The sequence below is a fragment of the Prinia subflava genome, chromosome 2 (genome assembly GCF_021018805.1).
Source record: "Prinia subflava isolate CZ2003 ecotype Zambia chromosome 2, Cam_Psub_1.2, whole genome shotgun sequence".
Classification (NCBI taxonomy): domain Eukaryota; kingdom Metazoa; phylum Chordata; class Aves; order Passeriformes; family Cisticolidae; genus Prinia; species Prinia subflava.
The window spans coordinates 56,786,156-56,808,237 of NC_086248.1; the positions used below are offsets into that span (position 1 = coordinate 56,786,156).

Below are 22,082 nucleotides of genomic sequence, written 5' to 3' on the forward strand. Positions count from 1 at the left end.
TCTGTATCACCAGCTATTGCTCCAATGTTACAGATAGCATTGCAGCTTGACAAGCTGAACAACTTTTCTCTAAAACCAAAACAACAGTTGGTCATCATTGCTTTACATGAAGCAATGAAGAAAGTTGATTACACATTAATTATTCCACAGGGAAAAAAGTCACTACAACTATTTATACTTTCTTTTACTGGAAAAGGTAAGTGCATTTCTATAAGGCTGAACAGAAGGCTCTGTCTTTAGAATTCCTTAAATAAAACATTAAGTTTTAGCTGAAAATTTACTTTGGAATGGCAGAACAATTATTTTCTCCAATGTCTCTGCAGGGAAATTTTACTTAATGAACACAGATGGGAAACAATCAAGTTGACAGAGGGTAAATATACAGAGAACTGTGGTAACAAAGTTTTCTACATATTTTAATAAGATATTAAAAATCATCTGAATGATGTAAAGTATACCAAATAACTTTTGTCTCAATCATTTAAGAGAGCCTCATATATTAACAATTAATTTGCATTAGACGACTTTCATAAAGATTAAGACTCTTCCATCTTTTTCACTTTTTTCACGCAAACGTCTGTTCAGTCTCAACATCATATCTAGCATGTTCACATTGAAGTACCAGGACTAGTGCCAATATGCAAAGGTCACACTGAAATGCAAATATAGTATTTTACATTGGTATCAAATTTTCTTCCTTGAAAGTCTAATATTTGAAGTTCTGGAGAAAACTATTTGTATAAGAAGTCATATCAAATCAGCCTTTACAGCTGGCAATCGTCTTCTCCCCTTTTCACTGTCTGCATTTCTTCACAAACCAAATTTTCAAAAGTGAAAAAAAACCTAGAAGGTAGTAATTTAGATGAAGCTGAAAGTAATGTGACCCAAAAACATAGCTCTCATATTTTTCTATAGCTTTCCACAATATATTCAAGCATTGTCACATCAACCTATTAGCATTAGCAAGAATGTATTTTCAAAGAGAGGTTATTTATAAGCTTCTAAATTTTGTTTTGTTAAACTAGATAATGATTCTTTTTCCAATCCCACATGCTAAGATCCTCCTGCAGGCCAAAGCCTATGTCAGTAAGGATTCCCCAAAACAGGATGGATTTTTTGTGATAGAATTCAAACTAATTACAGCATCTGAAAGAACCATGGCTATTGCCAGAGACAGTAAGTAGTCTCATTTCTACATAGCATTTATTGCAACCACCACAGCTTAAGGGTGCCAAATAGCTTTTATTTTGGGTGGTGCAAAAAAAAAGAGCTAGATACAAATGAAATTAGTGAAACAAGGCTACAGCCATCATTAGGCCTTGCTACTTTTTCAAGGGTACAGTATTTGAACAATCAGTACAGTGCTAGAGTTTAAAAGTTTCGGATATTACTGTGTTTTGGACACCTGGAAACAACTTGTACAATAAACCTGGACTTGCCATTTCAGAGAAGAAACATCAGAATGGACAGAGCATATGATCTACTTACAGAGTATCCCTAATAACACAATTCAGCTTTTTACTGACCAGTGTCAGGGAAATAGAGAGCAAGTTTATTGCTAGGTACCTAAACAGGAAAATAGATGGGTTAAATTCCTGTCTCATGGAAGTATATGAAGAGAAATGCAACAGTACAACCCTGACAGTTAGCTATGCTTCACAGGGAACAGATGTGGTTATTGAAAGCTTGATAATGGCTCAGAAAAATGCTAAGGAGCTCCATTACTGACAGTCAATAAACAAAATGAATGACATTGGAAATGCTCTTCAGCTAGCCTCTTTCCACAAGGTTTTTCAAAATTATTGAATTGAAAATTCCTGTCAGAAGGCAGTACTATTGTGTCACTAGTGCAGGCACTTGAGAAGATAACCAAGTCAACTGCACTAGAAAGCATCTTTGGTAGCAAAGTTCCAGCTTGCTCTGAGCCATGACAGCCTGCCACATGAAGAAAAAATTGTATTGGAGGAAGACCACTTCCTAAACTATTGCTTGCATTGTTGTTTGACAACTTGATGGAACTATCAAAAGCAGTCTCAGTTTGCTAACCACTGCTATCTGGTAACGTGGAGCCATTGACTGATCATGCAACTCAACTTCTTTGAAAGGACAGAACTATTATGAACCTTGCATGCACACCGAGATGATGTACTCAAGAAAGCTTGACCATCAGCAATTCAGGCGCAAATGTCAAAACAGCCTATCACAGCTCTTTTGGAAATCAGCAGACAAACCAAAGCCTGGCAAGGACCAACATTTAGTCAAAATTAAAACTGCCAGGCCAGAAACTTCCTATGCTGTCTTGTCAACAAGGACTGTAACAGTAAACTGAATAAAATGTTTTGGTTACATTACTGTTTTCTGGGGAATATTAATAAATACAACATATGTTGTTACAAGACATGTTAGAAGGCATTCAATCGCCCACAAGTATTGAAAGGTTCACACCACTACGCATTCAAAGAGGAACCTGAAAGCTCATCTGCTCAATATTAACTCTTCAGAATTTAGCTTTTAAACATTATTTTTAATTTTCTAGTCTGGATGCTGAGTGAATTATTTTTACACAACCAACTCTTTCGGAGTACTTACAGTCATTACAGAAACGTCTACATTTATTTCCCCTTTCAAAATTATTAATTACAAAATATTGGTCACGCTAGTAAAAATAATCAACCCTTTTTTGGTCACAACTTCTTATGGCTTCCTTTATTACTTAACAGAAAGAAAATCAGTAAACAGTTTTGCTAGAGCATCAGTTTACCAGCAAACTCCATTTTCTGTAGGCAATCCCACTAATACCCAGCAACAAAGGCAATCAATGCTCAAAGCAATTAATGACTTCTAATAATCTATCCATTTCAAATAAGATTCATTGATTAATATGAGGTCATATTAATAACCCCATAACAAGACTGAATCATAGACTGCATAGTTAGTCAAAGAATGGGGGTTTTATCTAATGCAAGGCTGCTGCTTTTAAAAACATAGTCCAAAAATTACCTTTAAGATCCCATATGGGTAACAACAAAAACTAGTTCATATGTACTTTAAAGTTTTCTTCTAATGGTATCTGCACCAGCACCATACAAATATTTTGGGGTAAAAGTAGGGGACATAGTTACAGATACTTTAGAATCCATTTAGAATGCTTTGAGTAACTTATACTGCTGGTTTTGGTCAGTGACATAATCTATATACTTAAAAAGCTGTATTATTATAAACATCCTGCAGTAAATTAACAATAAAACAAGAACATAAAGAAGTTAAAAAAAGGGTCAAAGGAACAAATCTTTCTTAGGTGTTAATAAGTACAGATTCCTTCTGTTCCTTAACAGGTTACTCTTATTCTGCCATTAATCCAGAAGTTAACTGCAAAAGAAAAAAACCAACCATAATACTCATTGAATTGAGGTGGAGGTTCATGTTTTGCTTTGTTTTTCAAGTTTAGTAATAGATGATTCTCTGTTTTTATAAAGTCAAGGTCATAGGCCTTGGCAGGGCCTCCATAGGAGTCTGTTAGACAAAAGAAAAATGGAGGCCCTCATCAGACTCCTTGAAGAAGGGGTCGTTAAGACATGCAGGTAACTTTACCATTTAAATTGTATCTTCTGCCATATCCATTGATTGGCTGCGCTCCAAATATCATGCTCTTTTACAAATCATTCCACCTCTTACCTATTCCTTCCACTTAAAGCTAAATTACCTAATGTATATCCAATTCCTACAGTAAAAAGAAGTTTGTTTTCAATCAGTATTTCAGCAGTACCACTAAGTGAGATGAATTCAAAACCATCTTCACAATCACAGAATGACAGAATAGTCTTTTAGGTTAGAAGGGGTCTTTAAAGGTCATCTAGTTCAACCCCCCCTGCAATGAGAACGGACAGCTTCAACTAGATCAGGTTGCTCATAGCCTGGTCCAGTCTGACTTTGAAAGTTTCCAAGGGTGGGGCATCCATCACCTCTTTGGAGAACCTGTTCCAGTGTTTTAACACCCTCACTGTAAAAAACTTCTTCCCTACATACTATCTGGACTCCCTTGTAGTTTAAAACCATTACACCCTTTGTCCCTTGCCAGAATAAACCCTCCTAAAATGTCTGTCCCCATCTTTCTTATATATCCCCTCTGTAGGTACTGGAAAGCTGCAATAAGGTCACCCCAAAGCATTCTCTTCCTCAGGTTGAGCAACCCCAGCTTTCTCAGGCTGTCTTCATAGGAGAGGTGCTTCATCCCTCTAATAATCTTGGTGGCCTCCTCTGGGCCCATTCCAGCAGGTCCACGTCTTTCCTGTGCTGAAAACCCCAGAACTGAATGCAGCACTCCACATGGGGTCTCACAAGAGCAATAATAAGGATTTATCTAAAGGATTTACCCACAGTCTTGATCTTTTTTCTGCCACTGAACTGTAAGCAAGCATGATACAAACCATGTCAGTGCCCCTGAAAAGAAACAGAAAGGCTGAGAACCATGTTGGAGACAACCACCTTTCATCAGACACTGAGTCATCATTAGCCTATCCAAGAATTACTTCAGTCTACAGATGAGGAAGCATTCTTCTTATCTCCCCCTTCCCTGTAGAGTAGGCACACATAGTAAGTATCAGAGATACAAAATTCTGTATTTGCTCTTTTTTAGAAACAAACATTTTAAATAGCCATTATTACCGTTTTAAAAATAAATCAATCACAGCTACTTAAAATTAGCTGGCAGATCTTCACTCATTTTATATTACTTTCTTTTTCTAAGCTTCTATCCAAATTAAATTACTACACATAAGTCCCCATGGAAGACCCAACTTCTAAGATGTTTAAAAGGAACATAAGAGACAAAGGTGCCTGGAACTTTATTAGTCCAGTTGTCAAACCTAGTCACTGATTAGTAGACAGCAATCAAAAAAAAATTACGCTTCCTTTATATATTGCAAATCTTAAACAATACAGACAAAATATTTTGAAAGTCCCACAAATTTTTCATTTGGAGCTTACTGCATCTAAGGAGACTGAAGGAAGGTAATGTCTTTTAGCAATGACATTTAGCAGCATAAAGGAATAATGACATCAGCTTCACACCTTGTATTAAATCTGCTTAAGTAGAAGAAGCTGCTTGCTTTCCACTCCGTTATCAAACATGCACAAGATACTGTGAGATAAAGACTATGCTGCCCTCTTACTCCCAAAAATGGTTTCCAGATCAGAACTACAAACACTGCAGGATGAGGTTGGGATGATGGCACTTACACTTGAGAATTTTTTGACCTCAGGATGAACCAAGGAATTTCTTGCCATACATTAGATGGCTGTTTTAAGAGGGGGTTCAAAAACAGAATAAGGGTACCTAAGTAAGAAAAATACATTTTTAATAGACAAAACCAAAAAATAAATAAAAATTTTGGGGAGCCACAGAACACTACACAATGATATTTCATGGACCATATTCCCAACATACCTGCCCTGTCCTTATATATTTCTTTAACTATTCATTGCTGGCTATTGCTGTAGGTAGACTCTGATTCAGATGTCTATCTGAATGTTCAGACATCCTCCTCAACAGTTCCAAGTCAGGATAAAATTAGAACCACTCTAATTTAGCTATAGCACAAGTAGGACCAAACTCTGCAACAGTTGTACCCCAGACACCTGTTAAAGTTAATAAAAGCTGCAGAGGAAGGCAAGGTTTAGCCATAAGTGATTATTTTCCCCATCAACTATTCTTAAATATATTACTTCCTTTGAAGAACAAGCAATTACAGTTAAGCTTTATTGATTTCATAATTCCACTTAGAGAACTAAATTTAAAATAAACGAACACCAAGAAAGTTCAGTATTCTATGAAGCGGATGTTTAAATAATCTGACAACCTGATATCTCTATGCACTATTCATAGTGAAAGGATTTTTTAAACTCAGAACGTGAGGTACCATCTTCTGAAAGTAATTCTGAGTCAAACAAGAAGCTGAGATGGTTAGTTCTGAAGAGTGACACTAAAACTGCTGTGAAAAATAGAAAAAATAAGAAGAAAACTTGCTACAGGTGCATCAGTCTGAAAGAAGAGCTGCTGATGTACCTTGATTTATGAGGGCTTGGCTTACCATGGAACTTCAAATCCCATAGATTGTTTCTTTCCAGACACTGTCATTTTGGTAACTTTTGGCACAATTTCAGATTCCATTCTGGCTGACTGGGAATCCCTTGTTTTTCCTAGTAATAGACAAAAAGTAAGTTTGAACTTAAGGTTGTAACTAACAGATCTTAAATATAAAGTTTAACAAGTCCCAACGATACCAGTCCTTCATGACCAACTCCCCCACTTCAGTGTCTTACATGAATGAATATATTACATAATTAATCAAAATAATCTACAGTTAGATTAGACTCGTCTATATCTCCAAGCATTCACATGACACCTATACTATGCAAGAGCTTTACTAGGAGCAGCTCTGAAGGATGCCAGAAGCATTTCATGCAATATGAGGTAAAGAAATAGTTTGCAGCTGCCCACTAGATGATTGGATTCATTCTTCTATAGAGTTTTTCTTTTGCCTTAACATTGTTAACATTGTAAAACAAAAAACTATGTCCACCTCAGGGAATGCTAGCAGCAGTACCAGCTATATGTGGGCTGCAAGGCCTTCTCTAAAACCTGAAAACAGAGTTGTGTCATACTGAATTACACTCAAGAAGCCAAGCAATACTCCAAAGCTAGGTAATTTCAAGGTTATTTAGAAATAATTACCAAAACTGAGTAAATTAATTACTTAAAGGTATTTACTTTTACCATAACTTAAATGAAAACACAATTAAAGTTCATTCTTAATTTAGTGAAACTAGTTGCACAAGTAATAGCACTACAGTGCTATTAGTTTCTTATTAAGCTGTAAAAAAGAAGATAAATCATTTACTCTACAAAGGAGGAGTTTACATAAAAGAAGTAAACTAGCCATTTTCTTTACACAGTTCCCTTGTAATTATGTTATGATCCTTTCTTCCTTCAAGGAAAAAGACTTCCTGCTTCACAGCATTTGTGACAGCTGCTGCACATTGTGTTCTGAGGGATGTTACATATGTGACAAAGCAAAACAATAACCCAAATTCAGAATTAAGCTGAAATTTTTAAACATGCTTTACCTACAAGTGTATCTGAAAACTAGAAAAATGCCACTACCCTTCCAGTATTAGACCAATTTGGATACTCAAGAGTCAAGTGAATACCGAGCTACTCTTTCAAGTATTTTAGATAGAGTACATTAGGAAGAACTGTTGGAGCCATTTGGCCCTACTCATTTATGTTAACACTGCACTTCCTTCTAAGGCACAACGGCTACACCTTCAAACCACAAGATCATATTGGTTTGCAGGTTACAAAAATGGTTGCGGTCAAGGCTGCTCAAGATTTCAGGCAAGGAAACAGAATACCACAGACATGTCTACAACAGCAAACCAAAAAAGCAAACAATCACAGCGCAGATGGAGAAATTAATCTGATGACTTGATCTTGATCTCCCTCATTTGTCCTCTTATCCACTGACACTCACTTTATTTATATGCCACCTGCAGATCTCTGGATGAAGTAGTCTGTATGTGGTTTATTAATAGTTGTATACAAATAAGATACAAAAGTAAGACAAATAAAGGCAACAACAGAAAGCATGGCTTACAAGAATCTCAAATCATTTAACAAACAAATATAAATATTCAGAATCTAAAATTCTCACTGCACAGGACAATTAATTAAGCATAAAGATTGTGTTTCATCTTCAAGCTCTTAAATAGATTGCCTATAGCATTTTTTTAATAAGTAAACACTTAGCTACAGTAAAAATTACATTTATTTTGTTGCCAAATTGGTATGATAGTTTCTGCATCAATTGTAACAATTTTCAACCAGACATCATTTTCAACTGACAGAAAAATACAAATGCTTTACATGTAATTTGAATGCTGAATTCTCAGAAAATACCATGTTTGAAATCTGGCTACAAGGAATTCATAATTACAAAAAACACAATTAAATAGAAATGAGATTAGTTGAAAGAAAAGACAGAAATTAATGTCACTTGAAAATAACTTGCAATCTATTACTCTGAAAGTCAGAGTTTTACAAAATATATCTTCTCCAAACAATTTCAAAATTAAGCTTTACTCTAGACAAATAATGCTGCAGTGTTTGAAGCAGACTCAAATTCTATACGGAGACTAAATACATTCAACAACTGGAGTATTTGAGACAGAAAAACACTTTAAAATTAGAATTTAGGAAACACGATAAGTTGAAAGAAGATACAAAACTGAAATCACAAAGAACAAGAGAAAGTAAAATAATAGTCCATTAAAGCTGACAGTTTGGGTGGTTCTTTATTTATATATATACTTTAGTTTTATAAGTAACAATAATAAATAATTATATAAATAAATAAATGCTAAAGCATAGGTGGAGCAAGGAAGCAGACTGGGATCATATAAAGACAAATCAAACCATAGAAATAATCCAAGAATGGCGACATTCAAACAGATGAAAAGGCAAGGCAAGAGTTATTAGTAACATTACTGATAGAAGCATCAAATACAATTTTCTGCCTTCAATGTTTTTATAACCAAGTACAATAAAATCAAGCAGCACATTTGAGATAAGGACCAAGTCTGTCTTTTATGCATTGCAGGCGCCATTAAAGATTAATAATTATGGCTTCATTACAAAGGACAGAAGGCTGGGAAAGGAGTATACTTTACTATCTAATCTGTAGGGAACCGGAGAAAACTGCATGATAAATTCTTATCTGCTCTAGCAGGCAAAGCAAAAGCTATTTGGCACTTAACAGACTGAATGCAAATCCTTAAATTGCACCTTGGAACCAAAAGGAAGTCAATGCACAAAGCTGATACAATTCTTAAAACACTTCTTAATCTACAAGCAAGGTACCCTATGGCAACTGAAGTGTACTACAAACCCAGAAAAAACCTAGAAACAGTAATCCCAATCTGATTAGGACAAGAGCAGCTGTGGAAAACCAGCTTCTGAAGGGAAAGGATTATAAGGATATACAGATTTTTGCCAAGGAGGCTTTCATAAAGTTCTTCATGTCTACTGCCATTTGGACATTCTCAAACACATACCTATGTAATTCAATGACAATATGTTTCCTAAATCAAGAGTACAGATAAAATAAAAACAGATACATCTTTCACAAACTACAAAATATCCCAATACCTCGTTACATTTCACTACTCTAAGCACTGCAAGAAGTAAATCTAAGTGTGTATCCCTACAAGTAAATGTAGTGATTTATAAATGTGTACTATGTGTTTCGGTGGAAGGAAAACACATTTATAAATCATAAAAATTAAAACCTTAAAGACTTATCAGCATGATAATTCTCACAATTCAGAATGTTCAGAACCCCAAACTTCCAGCCTATTTTAAGCTAAGTAGCTTCCAGAGAGAGATTTGTTATTTAGACTGCACTGACATCAGAGTACCTAGGCTAAAGCACACTGTAGCTACAAGTTAAACACTACTACAAAACTAAAAGTGTACTGATGAACTTTGTCTCAGTATTAAACTGGGATCAGCCTAACACCAAAGGGAACAGACAGGCCTGCACTGCCATTACTCCAATACAACTGGAGTCTATGACACCTTGACAAAGTTCTCTTTTGTTATTCTTGGCTGTGCTCTTACCTTGCTTGTGACCACCAGTTGGTCTTCTGACTTAAAAGACTTTTGACTTAGTCAAAAAGTATTACTAATGACACCTGACATAACTTCAAAATTGCTAGCAGTACAATCCCAAAATCTGATGGCACAATAAAGTACCTGTACACTGATAAACATTGATGATGATGATGATGATGACACAAATACATATGCAGGAAGGAAGTAAAACATTAGGGCAGTCTTTAAAAATTAATACAGTCTTTCTAGATGTTCGAGATGGAATACCAAAAGTATACAGATTCAGCCTACCACCTCCCTTTACTGTGAGCAACTCCCTCCGTATTTCTTTTCTAAAATTGGTTGTAAGCAGTACCCGTAGAAGATCAGTACAAAAAAAAAAAATCTAAAGATTACTCTGGCTACACTATCAAACATAACAGGCTTGATAAGTCCTTTTTTCAGTTTTGGTTCATATACATACCTAACACTGAAAGTAACAGGAAGATAAAAATTAATCTTTTCTCCAATTCTGTCGGAGGTATGGAAGGTTTCAGTAAATGGAAGAGTTGACTGGCAGTCTAGTCTGTTCCCAGGTAATTTAGAGGTGAATTAAAAAGAGGAGTCTGTAAACAGCCGCTCTCTCAAGAAAGACACTTTGATAGAAAATTGAGATATTTGGAGAAATGCACACTAGCACTGGGTATTTTAAATCCACACTGACCATATCTTTCCAAGAGCAGAAACAATGCCCCTGCTTCCAATCCCCATACACAGAAGCTTCTCCTCTCAAGTGGTGTTTCACTCATCAAATTGTAAATTGGTACTGGAACTTTATACTCAACTACACCATTGCACAGAGAAGCCTGTTCCTGATACAATGAACCAGAACGTTTCGTGTGCCTGCCTTGAAAAACGAAGACAAATGTCAAGTCAGGCATGTCTCAAGCCTATGCTTTTTCAGATGGCAATCCAATTTAAATAAATCCATGTCTACTCACTAATCAACTGCTAATGGTATATAAGCACTGGCCAAGGATGATGAAGGCCCACACCTTCAAGGGAATTATGTTCCAATTAACTGTAGGCAGCTTGCAGTTAGTTTTTCACTTGCATGCTTTTGACATTTTTATTGGTTATACTGACTCTTCTCTTTTCAAAACTGGATGTGCACTTGAAAGTAGCTGCACATTATTTCAATTTTGAATGGGGCTGAGGATCTTACATTTAACTGACACTTGACAGGCAGAGTAAAATTACTTTAGCAGGTCCTCCTAATGTTGTCTAAACCAGCACTCCCATGAAAAAAAAAAAAAACACACATGCAATACCATGCTTTCTAATCTACAAGATACGGTTTGCATCTTTTCCTCTGCTACAGACTTTCTATATAACCACAAGCAAGCCACTTACACCTCTGTCTGCTGATTATAGAGCAACAGCCACCAATTACATAAAAGAAAACAGGGCACTGGTTTTGTGCACCATGTCCTGAGCTTGGTGCACGTCATGAGAAGACACGGTTCTGTCTGAAAAGCAGAATTATTAACCAAAGCTCCTCTCAAGATAATACTTCCCTTGCTATATGCTGTGCTGTGATTTTAAACTAATTTTAAGACCCTATATTTGTGAAAATATTTCAAACATGGACTACACGAGTGAGTCAACCAGATACAGATTACACATGATTTCAGGCTCAGAAGCATGTATCACCTGTTTGCCCACATATATCTGGATTTATATTAATATCTAATAAATCCATCATGTCACATAACCCACCTAAAAAACTTCAAACTGTTTACATTTTTATATTTATGCCATAAACGTCATGAGCTTTAAGCCCTTAAATTTTTTCATTTGCCTTAAAAACAGTAGAAGTTTATTTTTACCTCTTCAAATGTCACAGCACATGGGAAAAAATGACATAAGGAAATATCAAAATTTGTCAATTTAGAGATGTGCTACTGTAAATAATTTGTTTTGGTTTTATAATTAAACTGAATTACTTGACACTCATGAATTCTATTGTAAATACTGTAGGACACAGTGGTGACTTGCAGTTTAGTTAAGTTTGCACTGGGATGCAGTACACTGTATCATCAGTGGCATTGGTACTGTGTATTATCAACACAGCTCAACTCTGAAGTCCAAGACTCTCAACAATGTACCACCACATAATATGACTATGGAAATCAGAACATCCTAGATATCCTAAATGTAGACAGCTTTCTAACCTTTAAAACATTCTGCCTGCATATAATTCACTGTGCATCATCCCTATAGCCCATCAATTAAATGTCTTTGGATGCAACAGCAGTGACAAAGTCTGCATGTGTAAGAACTTTACCTTAAATAATTCCTTCCATACACAAACATTAGTATTTAAATTAAACAAGTTCAAAATATCCAGTTTTAGAAAACCCTATGACATTATGCTACTATGAACCACAATATACAAGTGGATGCTACTGAACATCCACAGCACTTCCAAAAATAATGCAACAGTCCAAAATAATAGAAAAGGCAACTTGCTAAGTCACCACCCAGTGATGAGACACAGCCATTCTAAAGATATTACTGAAAACAATTCTCCAAACAGGAACACTGAACTTTTTCTTTTTAAAAGAAAGGTTATTTCCTAATAGAAACCACAGTCAGGGGCTTTCCAGGTAACTTGGTCTCGTTGTTGTAACTATTACCTTCTCTGTAAAGTTTCAGATGGTGAATACGATTTTTTTTTTCATGAAACTGGGAGTAGCATTTTCACCGAAAAATGCTGAAAATAAAAATGTTAACTTGCACCTAACTACAAGATTTTTTGGTTTGTTCTTAAGGTTTGATGCAGCAAGAGAGAAGAAAGATACAGCAGGTTCTTGAGTGGTGATATTCCTGAGTCTCTCCATTATGAGCCAGTTTGCTGGGATCCACAACACACAAACAGCACAACTTGCTAATCCCAAGACTGAAGTTCCAGAAACAGTTTGCCTCACTACATGCAGCTGCAACAACTGGGTGTGCAGCAGCCACAGTCAGAAGGGCTGGCAGCCTGCTACAGTTCGCTGGCACTCCTCACCTCTCTGGCTTTACTTTCAACGTTTGCAGCTTTCAGCAAGTTGACATCTCTAGTCCAAAAATTAATTTGTTCAAGTGAGGCTCCTGGCTCCTGCCTGGGGCTGACCTTTTTTTTTTTTTTTTTTTCACTTCCAAACAGGGAGAACAAACAAACTGGAAGATAAAAGATACAACAGAGGATTTTTAAAAATGGCACCTAAGGAACGTATTATTTGCATAAACAAAATTCTTCAAGTGATCTTTCCACCTTCTGAAAACCCACTTGATTTTGCCTTAGCAAACAGTTTGCACATGCCCTTATGGCTTAAGTTTTAAAAACTAAATCCCTGAAACACTTCGTCAACATTCAGTATGTAGCTGCTGCAACTGTTTTTGTCCAGGCTGGACACAACTGTGTCACCTGAACTCAAATTCTACCTCTGTAGTCTCCATAGTTTCTTACCACATCAATAAACTGGAGGTATAAATTTGTCCTGGATAAATCATAAAAACAAACAAAACTGGAGGGCAAGAGAGAAAAAACATATAGTGAGAATTGGCAAGCAGCAAGACACAGATCAAGGACAGACAAAGACTAGAAGAATGAAAACCAGTCAAGTAGAGAAGAAGAAATGAGAGATAGAGTGACCATGGGAAAAAGAAAATATTCGTGAATTACCTGACTGGGGGTAAAACCGTGTATAAGGAGAAGGAGAAAGTAAGAGGCCACATACTCAATGACAAGTTACATGCAGAGCTAAAATGAATGAAGGAAGCAGAAAATGAGCAGATTTGAAAGCAAATGCAAACTATATCTGGGAAAGAGCAAACATGGAAAATAAGAATGATTGGAAAAATAGGTAGGAAACTGAGAATGGCCAGATAAGGAGTTTGAAATCACGATGTAGAAAAACTGAAACTGCAATAAAAGATCTGGAATGACACGAGGAAATAAATACTGTGTTTAGAGCACAAAGATGAATTCAACAAAAAATTGAACACAACTGAGTAAGTTAGAGGATTAGGACAGAGACACGGATGTTAGATCAGGTTGAAGTGGATGGAGCGGAGTGTGTTATAACAAGGCAACAACACATTTTCTTTCCTGTCTGAAACACACCCAAAATTTTTTGATTCTCACCATGTCTCTTGCCATCAATACTACCCTCTTGAATGAAGCCAAATGATACAGCTGCATTCTCTTGCTCTTCTCACCTGAAACAAACATCTTCCTGTGAGAATATTCTGGCCATCAGGACTTATTTAAATTACACATGGTCACGCCTGCAAGCAGCACAAAATTAATGTTACCTATTAAAACTATATTTTTCCCAGTGACTCTTTACTGCAATCATTACATTGAATGGTGTACATTTCACTTAGAATAGCTCATGTTGCCATGGAAACACGTCTCAGAGAACAGTGTATATTTTTATATTAAAGATTTTAGTCATGTCTATTATAACTGGGAGTTTTCAGTACTTTCACAACTTAAACTTGTATGTCTCAATATTTGGATGCTCACTATAACATTCCAATTTTTATGTTTAAGCAACAGCAAAGAAATGTACAGACCAGTTCTATATGTAGACCACTGGTACAGTCTTTCCAGAAACGTGGATAATTTAGTCTGGTTTGCATTCATGGTTAATCTGTTAGGGGAAAGACAGGCACTGATGCTATAGCAAAACTCTTAAGATTTCCAGTTTCACTAAACCAACACCTCCCCTGTAAAAGAACGGAGATCTCTTGTACAGAAAGGTGGACTGGGAGGTGGTGCGAGTTTTCTTTTCGAGAGTACCCAAATATCAGCTGTCTCCTTTTGATGTTTCCAACACATAAAATGTGTAAAGGGCCAATGGGAACTCAACAATCAAAACAGCAACTTTCTCATCCACCAAGTTTTTCAAAAGGATGTCCCTGTGATATTTCTCATACCTACATGCTTATAGTTCAATGGACTAAAATTCAGTCCTTCACATGATCGTAACTCAGCACAACTCATCCTGTAACTACTGAAACCTAATTTGTGGGAGGTGTATTGCTCTGCACTCTAGCAATGCCAACAATACCCATTCTCAATTGGTAACTGAAGTTACGATCTCCTGTAAAAATAATTTATTAGATATTTGCAGTTGTTCTGTAACAGCACCTTTACTGTCCTCCAGATACACAACCATAAGTCGTTGGTGGTGTTTTCTAACTCAACGAATTTTTCTTAAATGACTGTGAATTGTCTTTCACTGAGATTTAGAAAAAGCTCAGTCTGATATTTCTGAAGTGCAACTTTCTACCATAAATGGTCATGTAAAGAGCAGAGTCAGCACTATGGAAAGGATAACCCTCAAAAGATATCCCCTTTAGCCAGTCACTTAATTGAACAGAACACAGAGTCCATGCAAATTACCAGAATTTCTGTTAAACCTTGGCCCAAAATGAGTATGTAAAACTGAAAGTACAATATGTACATTTTATTACAATTATATCGAATTTCCAAAAATAACAAATAGTAACTTCAGGTTTAATTCATAACTAATGTTATAATGCCAGAGGATGGTGCTATTTGCCTGCACATCATCAAGATAATTCAGAAGCAACTTCATGCCCTTTACATGTCAACATTATTTATGCAAGTATATTCCTATTGATTGTATTGAAAGAGTACAATGCATTTTACAAAAAGAAGGCTTTCCTGATCCACAACTTTTATTTATGCACTAAAACTACTTCAGTATGAAACCGAAGTTTAAGAACAGTGAGCATGAAAAACATAGATGCAAACTGGCAGTATTTAAAGAGTAAAGTCATCTTACGTTTGTTCAACTTTTCCAAAACCATTCTGCAAATTTTCTCCAGAAGCTTAAAGAGGTAGCCTTTCAAAGTTGCAGAAGAAAATGTATTTACTAGCCCTACATGGCTGTTAAAGCCACAAGCCTAGCATTTTTAAGTTCCACAAAATTGCAAAAATTAGGTGTGGTAGGAACTTCTAGGTAGGACAACCTAAAACCTTACTTAAATTTAGGTTCTCTGAATTCTCAACCCTCTCACTCTGCTGGTGACACTACAATTACACTAGATCCTCTCTATGTCTTCAGGGATGGCAATGCAGACAGCATAAAGCAATGCCACAGCAAAAGGCACATTTCAGAGCAGTAGACTAGTGGCTTCAGAAGTGTTGCAGCCATGAGGCCTGAGAAGCCTCTCTGGCAGTTGCCTAAAGACAAAGAAATGCCTAGTCATGGTGACTGGACCAAATAACCCCTCTCCTGCTCCCGGACCCTCTCTTATCTCCCTGTAAGACAATAGGTCACTTTTCACCCCGATTCATACCACTGGACCATTTCTCAAAACCTCGGTACCCCATATAAACCCCACTTTTGCCCAGCTCAGTAGAAGAGCTGTCACTGAAAACCTTTGCAGAGGATGCCGATAAAGACTTATCTGTGGAACTTCATACAGTGCTTCTCCTCTCTCTCCCTGCATCTGCCAGAGGCACTTAGCAAGCTCATGAAAATCACTAGAGCTGACACTGCAAACAGCTGACACTGTAAAGAGCTGAAATCGCTGCTAGCTGAGCTGCTAAGTATTGCCTGTGCCTGGGAGCTTTGCCTAAGGTACTTGGACAGGAGGTACTTAGCAGTACCCTGTATCCAGGAACACCTAAGGCACCTGGGATCAGACTGATCTTGAGAAGCTCCAGGAAGGATAAACAGAAGGTCAAAAGCCTAATCACCTATCAAAAATTTTTCAGTTACTGAAAAAGCAGTTCAGGGGCTTATGTAAGATGTGATTTTAAAGAAGCAAGTGTTCAACAGGTTGATTATAGGTTAAAAGAAAAAAAAAATCAAGGTCCAGCAGTACAGTAATGACTCAAAAGACTGTGTATACACAAACACCCCTTACTGTAAATTGAAAAACAAATGCCTTTAATAAAAAAAACCTAGGAGTTGTTCATGAGTATAAGGGAGGAAGTCACTGACTGACATCGATGTTTGCATTTCTGTTTGCAAGGTTATGGTAGTCAAACAGCAAATTCTCAGAGATGTCCCCTTTCAGTTTATGGGGGTCTTTTCCCTCAAAAAGACAAATTCTACTTACATATTTTACAAAAAGTCAGCCAAATACTCCCATTTTGAACGCTTTACCTATAATGAAGATAAAGGAAGAGACAGTATTTACTAGAATTTTGTTAAAGGTAAAGGCAGTAGGAGTGGAGGTATAGGATTGGCACTTCCAGAAATGGAACTGAAAAGATGGAAGTACATTATGTGGGACAGTTTGTATCTCAAGGGGTTTCGGTTTGATGAAACTGACTTCTTGATCATCATTGCCATGCCCACCACATCCTACTCAGCATAGATGGAGACATCTTCCCAAGCCAGTAGTTAGGGTACTTCTCTGGGATCTGGCAAAAACTAAGCACAAAGTTTTAACTGACAGAAACTGTGGATGATACGGATCATATCACAGCAATCACAGCACAGTAAATGTTCACTCTTGATGTTTTGGGGGGCTTTTTTCTTCTACTTAGGCAAGAGACAACCTTCCCACTGAAATGCATTTCACTATACCTACTAACCAGATTTGGGTGTGAGCCTCAGTTCAAAACCACCTTTGTGTTCAGTGTTTGTTCATATACAGAACTCAAAGCAGACCTAAATTGCATTTTTGCAACAAATACTTAAATGTCTCTTGAATTCCACAGTCCATAGCCATAGTGGAGATTTGAACTCAAGAAGAATTGCTTCAGGTCATTGTGCTGCTTTCACTAAGAAAGTAAACTGCTACAGAAGGAAGCGATATTAAGGAACAAAGATGAATGAAGTTCCAGAACTTTTTCTTCTGAAACATAAATAATACTCTAAAGAGTCATAATATAAAAAATGTACCAAAGAGTATTACAGTTCTCTATATTGAAAACTACCATTAGATACAAGAACACAAAAAAAAATCATTGCCAACAAAAAACCTCTGTCTAATACAGTGAAAACAAGTGTGCTATTTTAAATCCCAAAACAAAAATCATTAAAAGGCATTATTTTGACCAAATAAACTAGACACAGTGGTTTTCCAAGCTGTCAAAAAACAATGTTTAGTGTTTGGGTTTCTTGATCAGGAGCAATTTTAACAAACTGAGGAAACTGACTAACCAGAATGGAAGTAATGATGCTGGAAGGCAGGCTCCAGTGAAGATACAACCAGTAAAACACAAGACTGACATTCCAACAAGCTTGCCTTCAGAAACAGTTGTGTTCTATGCAAGGCCGCTAGTGCAGTGAATTCAAGAATAAGTAGTGAAATAGGAACTAAGATGTTACAATTAATACTTGCTCTCACTCTTTAAAGCAATCTAGCAGAATAGGGCTTGCCCATGTGCCCCCAAGATAATAATAATTTTTTTCAGAGCAGGTATTTGTAGCAGTGCACACGGAGACTTTATGTAAGGTAAGTATCTAACTACTGTAAATAGCTCATATGAACTAATAATATACATGAATCATGGAAAGAGTACCTCTGACAGGTGAGAGGTGCCAATACAGAACTGCCAGATCTGGGAGCTGATAGGCCCCTAATTACCAGAGGTGTAATCAAATATGATAGAGTAGGAGAGACTGTATTGACAGTTTTACGAAACAGAATAGCTCAAAGGCACAGTAACTTGAAAATTCTACCTCTTTTGCTATTCAAACTAATCTCTTAATCAAAAACTTAAGCAGCTACTGGAAATGCATAATCTTGTAAAAAGTTAAATAATAGATTAACTGAGTTTATTTTTAAAAATTATATCTTTAGCAATTAAATGCATACATTTAAAAGCCACCTGAATAATTACTTTCAAAATAAAAATGTTAAATGTTCAAATTTATACCATTCAGAAAGAATAAATGTTAAGAAACAACAAATTGGAAACAAAAGGAATTAAAAATACATTATCTTTGCACATGTAAATTAGGTCAAGTTAAACATTTCACACAATCTGTTCAAAGGAAGCATGCTGAATGAACATACATCCTTTAACAGTGCTTCTTGAACTAGGATTAAATGTAAAATAATGAAGCAAAAACGCTTAAGAGAAACAAGAAAAGTAATTAACAAGGTGCTGCTTCTCCCTTTGCATTTTTTCTTCAAATAAGACTAATATTAATCAACCTGCTCTTCCTTAGCTTAACTGTTCCAAGGTTTCAGATTAAGGGGTGATGTTTCATGCTATTTGTTCAATTTTGCATTATTACTCAACATCAACATATTAAGAAAAATAAAGGATCACAATTCTTTCATAGAAATTTCAGAAAAGCTAAGTAAAGTTTAACACTTTTTCTTATATCAGATTCAGCCTAAAATATTTTTTAAATATTAGATTTACAAATTATTTCTATGTAGATAGGACACTTTATGTGAGGCATTCAATTTTAAAAACATAATACCAGGAGAAAACACTTAAGATTTCCTCCTTCCAGCTTAATTTTACTTTCAGTGTTTTTACATCATGAAACCAAAGGTTGCAGGTGCACCATCAATGTTACAATATGGTCACAACCTACAATTCAATACTAGAGATTACATTTCACAATGTGCTATTATTTAGAATGCTTTCCCTATTTTTTTATTAGATACCACTTTAAACATCTTCCCCTCTCAATACTATCTGCCACTCATGGTGGAACATTAGAAGAGAAACAAAGGGAAATGAGGTTTCAAGTCCAGTCATGCTCATATCTACTAGTGCTTTGTGATTTGTCCATAACATAATGGGGTATGTGAAGTTCTGTTATTCCACATGTGATTGCTCACAACTGGAAGAGACCCTGACTGCTCATAATTATGCTGGTGAATCAGTATTTTATTCTACCTTACTACTGGCACTCAAAGCTCAGATTTTCTGATATAACTAGCTACATCACCACTAGTATCTCTTGTTGGTAGAGTTTCCAGATATTCCTGTGCTGTAAAGAACACTTTTTTTCCACATGTACCTCCTAAACTCAAGCAACTCCTGCCTTTTTGAAAGAAAGAGTGTCAACTGCGTTTTGTCCTCAGTGCAACACAGATGAAAATTCCATTATCACACACACAAACCTAGTCAACAGCAGCTCTCTTTAACAAAAGACAAGTAATAACCAAATACATCTACAGGAGAGGATGACCACATTCTGAAAGCTTGAGATAGAAACTCTTAGATAAAGAAGTTTGATACTACTAAGTCACACTTTACTGTCACATAATTTTCTTCTAGTTCGTTTTTGTGAAATTCTCTGTCTTCACTGTAAGATCAACAGGTTTATTCAACATCTACTTTTGCTGCTTCCTTTAATTCTAATGGAAGGCACCCTACTCATTTCCTAAATAAACAGAATTAGTTTGCCACACTGTCATCTTGTCCTGTTCATAAATAGAGTACATTTGAGGAAGGGCGGAATTGAAAAGGAAGCAATGGCTACTAAAAATACAAAGAAAAAAAAAAAACTACTTTAGCATTCTTTCTTATTTAAATATCTTACTGATAACCCAAAGAATATTCAAATGCTAGGTGTGAAACTGCTGAAGATCTCTGAATCTAACTTGCAAAACAAACTTAAGCTGCATCAATGCAGTAGGCTGATCAAAAGTACTTAATCTGCAGTCCACAACCTCCACAGTATCAAAACCAATGTATTAGCAGAAAAAAAAAAATACAACTGAAAAAAGTACACACAACTATTACTACAAATTTACAGGCTAATCTTAAGCTATCTGAAAAGCCACAAAATTTTCCTGGACCATTGCTGTGCAGTTTGTACAAACACCTAGTTACAACAGATTGTATACCAGAAAGACATATTTCCCTAAGGAACACATTATGGATGCTCCCAGCAATGATGAACATTGCTAAGGATTTAGAGAACCTACCATTAATTTGGTGATTTAATTGACAGTAGGCTTCTGAGTGACTAACTGATATAAAATCCTAGAATTAAGCTCTAACTGTATTTACCAGGGAAACCACGGCAAGGAAGAGCGCAAATACAGGCCAAGCTGAAGTAAGCAAGATACGAAAAAGATACTGGACATGCACAGCAGGACACATTTGAGAAACACAAAATTAAACTTCAAAAACCCCACCTGTTCTGTGTTAAAATTTAGGAAAAGTTTACAAAAACTGTACCACACTTCAGCGTAAGAAATCTTTTCTCTTTTTAACTGCAGCATGTTTTACATTATCTGCATTACTGATCTATACTTGCAATTCTTACATATATTATTACTCTGAAAATTTATTTATTCCACATTTTTCTATTAATTCATCAGGTGTCAGCCAAACTTATCTGATTTCCAGCATAATCAATAAGGAACTTATTTAATTAAGGCTAGAAAAAATTAAAACCTAGTATTACCATAATATGAAAAAGAGAGATCCCTGTTGAGAAAATAACCACCTATATATAGGTGTAATGTGAAACGTAACACTGGAGGCTCTATTCTCCATTGCCAAAATAGTTCAGAGATACAAACTGATTTATAAAAATACGCATATCTGAGTTTAGAAGCCAAACTGAATATAGTAAAGTACAGCCTATAGTTTTAGACAAGATTTGCAAGATTTATCAGGTGCGGATCAACGCCAGAAAAATTTCATTTGCCAGCCTGAAGCAGTGCATTTCTATCTCTATCATGACTTTAGAAGGGAACTCGCATGCACTCAAGTTCATTGCTTCGTATTTTTCTCTACACTTCACATTTACAGTAGCACCTGTAAGCACACAGATAGCATCTACAATCTTGTAATAGTTTGTTCACTTACATGTTATCATAAAAATAGCATCAAAAGCATCAAATTTAAAGCACATTTCTGCCTTCAAAAATGTTTAAGATTGTTGAGTAGCACTTTTTTTTCAACTCAGGCAGAGCACTTGGCGTATACACAGTTACGCCATCTCGCCTAGTGGACAAGCAAAGTTAGTCATTTTCCTGTTTATGTGGGTCAGCAATAGGGAAGAGGAAAACATTAAAAATAGGAAAATGTGATTCTAAAACCACACAAAGTTGCAGCTGGGACTCAACAAGGAGTACCCAAAATAACTTCAACTCATATTTTGGAATCAATTAGATACAAAATTTCCACTTAGGGTGAGCTTCTAGAGGCAGTAAAAATACAGAGAAAGAACTGAAGCAACAACCTGTCAAAGCTCTTCCATGTCTTTCACAATATGGCATTACAACTCCTGCAGACATAAGTATCTTCCACAATAAAGGCAGCTAGTTTTGCAAGCTTTCGGCATTTTAATCATTCATTCCTGACAGTAGACTCGTGAGTTTTAATTTTAATGGCCATTTCAATCATCACAAATATAACAGAAGGGAGGAAACTGGTACTTCACATATTTGTAAGTGTCCATGCTGAAGG

At 36.1% G+C, this 22,082-nt stretch overlaps 1 protein-coding gene across 2 annotated transcripts in view; it reads right to left on the bottom strand.

Moving 5' to 3' along the window:
• Nucleotides 1-22,082, bottom strand: part of HBS1L (HBS1 like translational GTPase) — a 59,822-nt gene that overhangs the window by 19,015 nt on the left and 18,725 nt on the right. For both annotated transcript variants that reach the window (XM_063390059.1, XM_063390058.1), the window contains one exon: nt 6,090-6,198. In XM_063390059.1, coding sequence (XP_063246129.1) covers nt 6,090-6,198 — 109 coding nt within the window. The remainder of the gene's footprint in view (nt 1-6,089; nt 6,199-22,082) is intronic.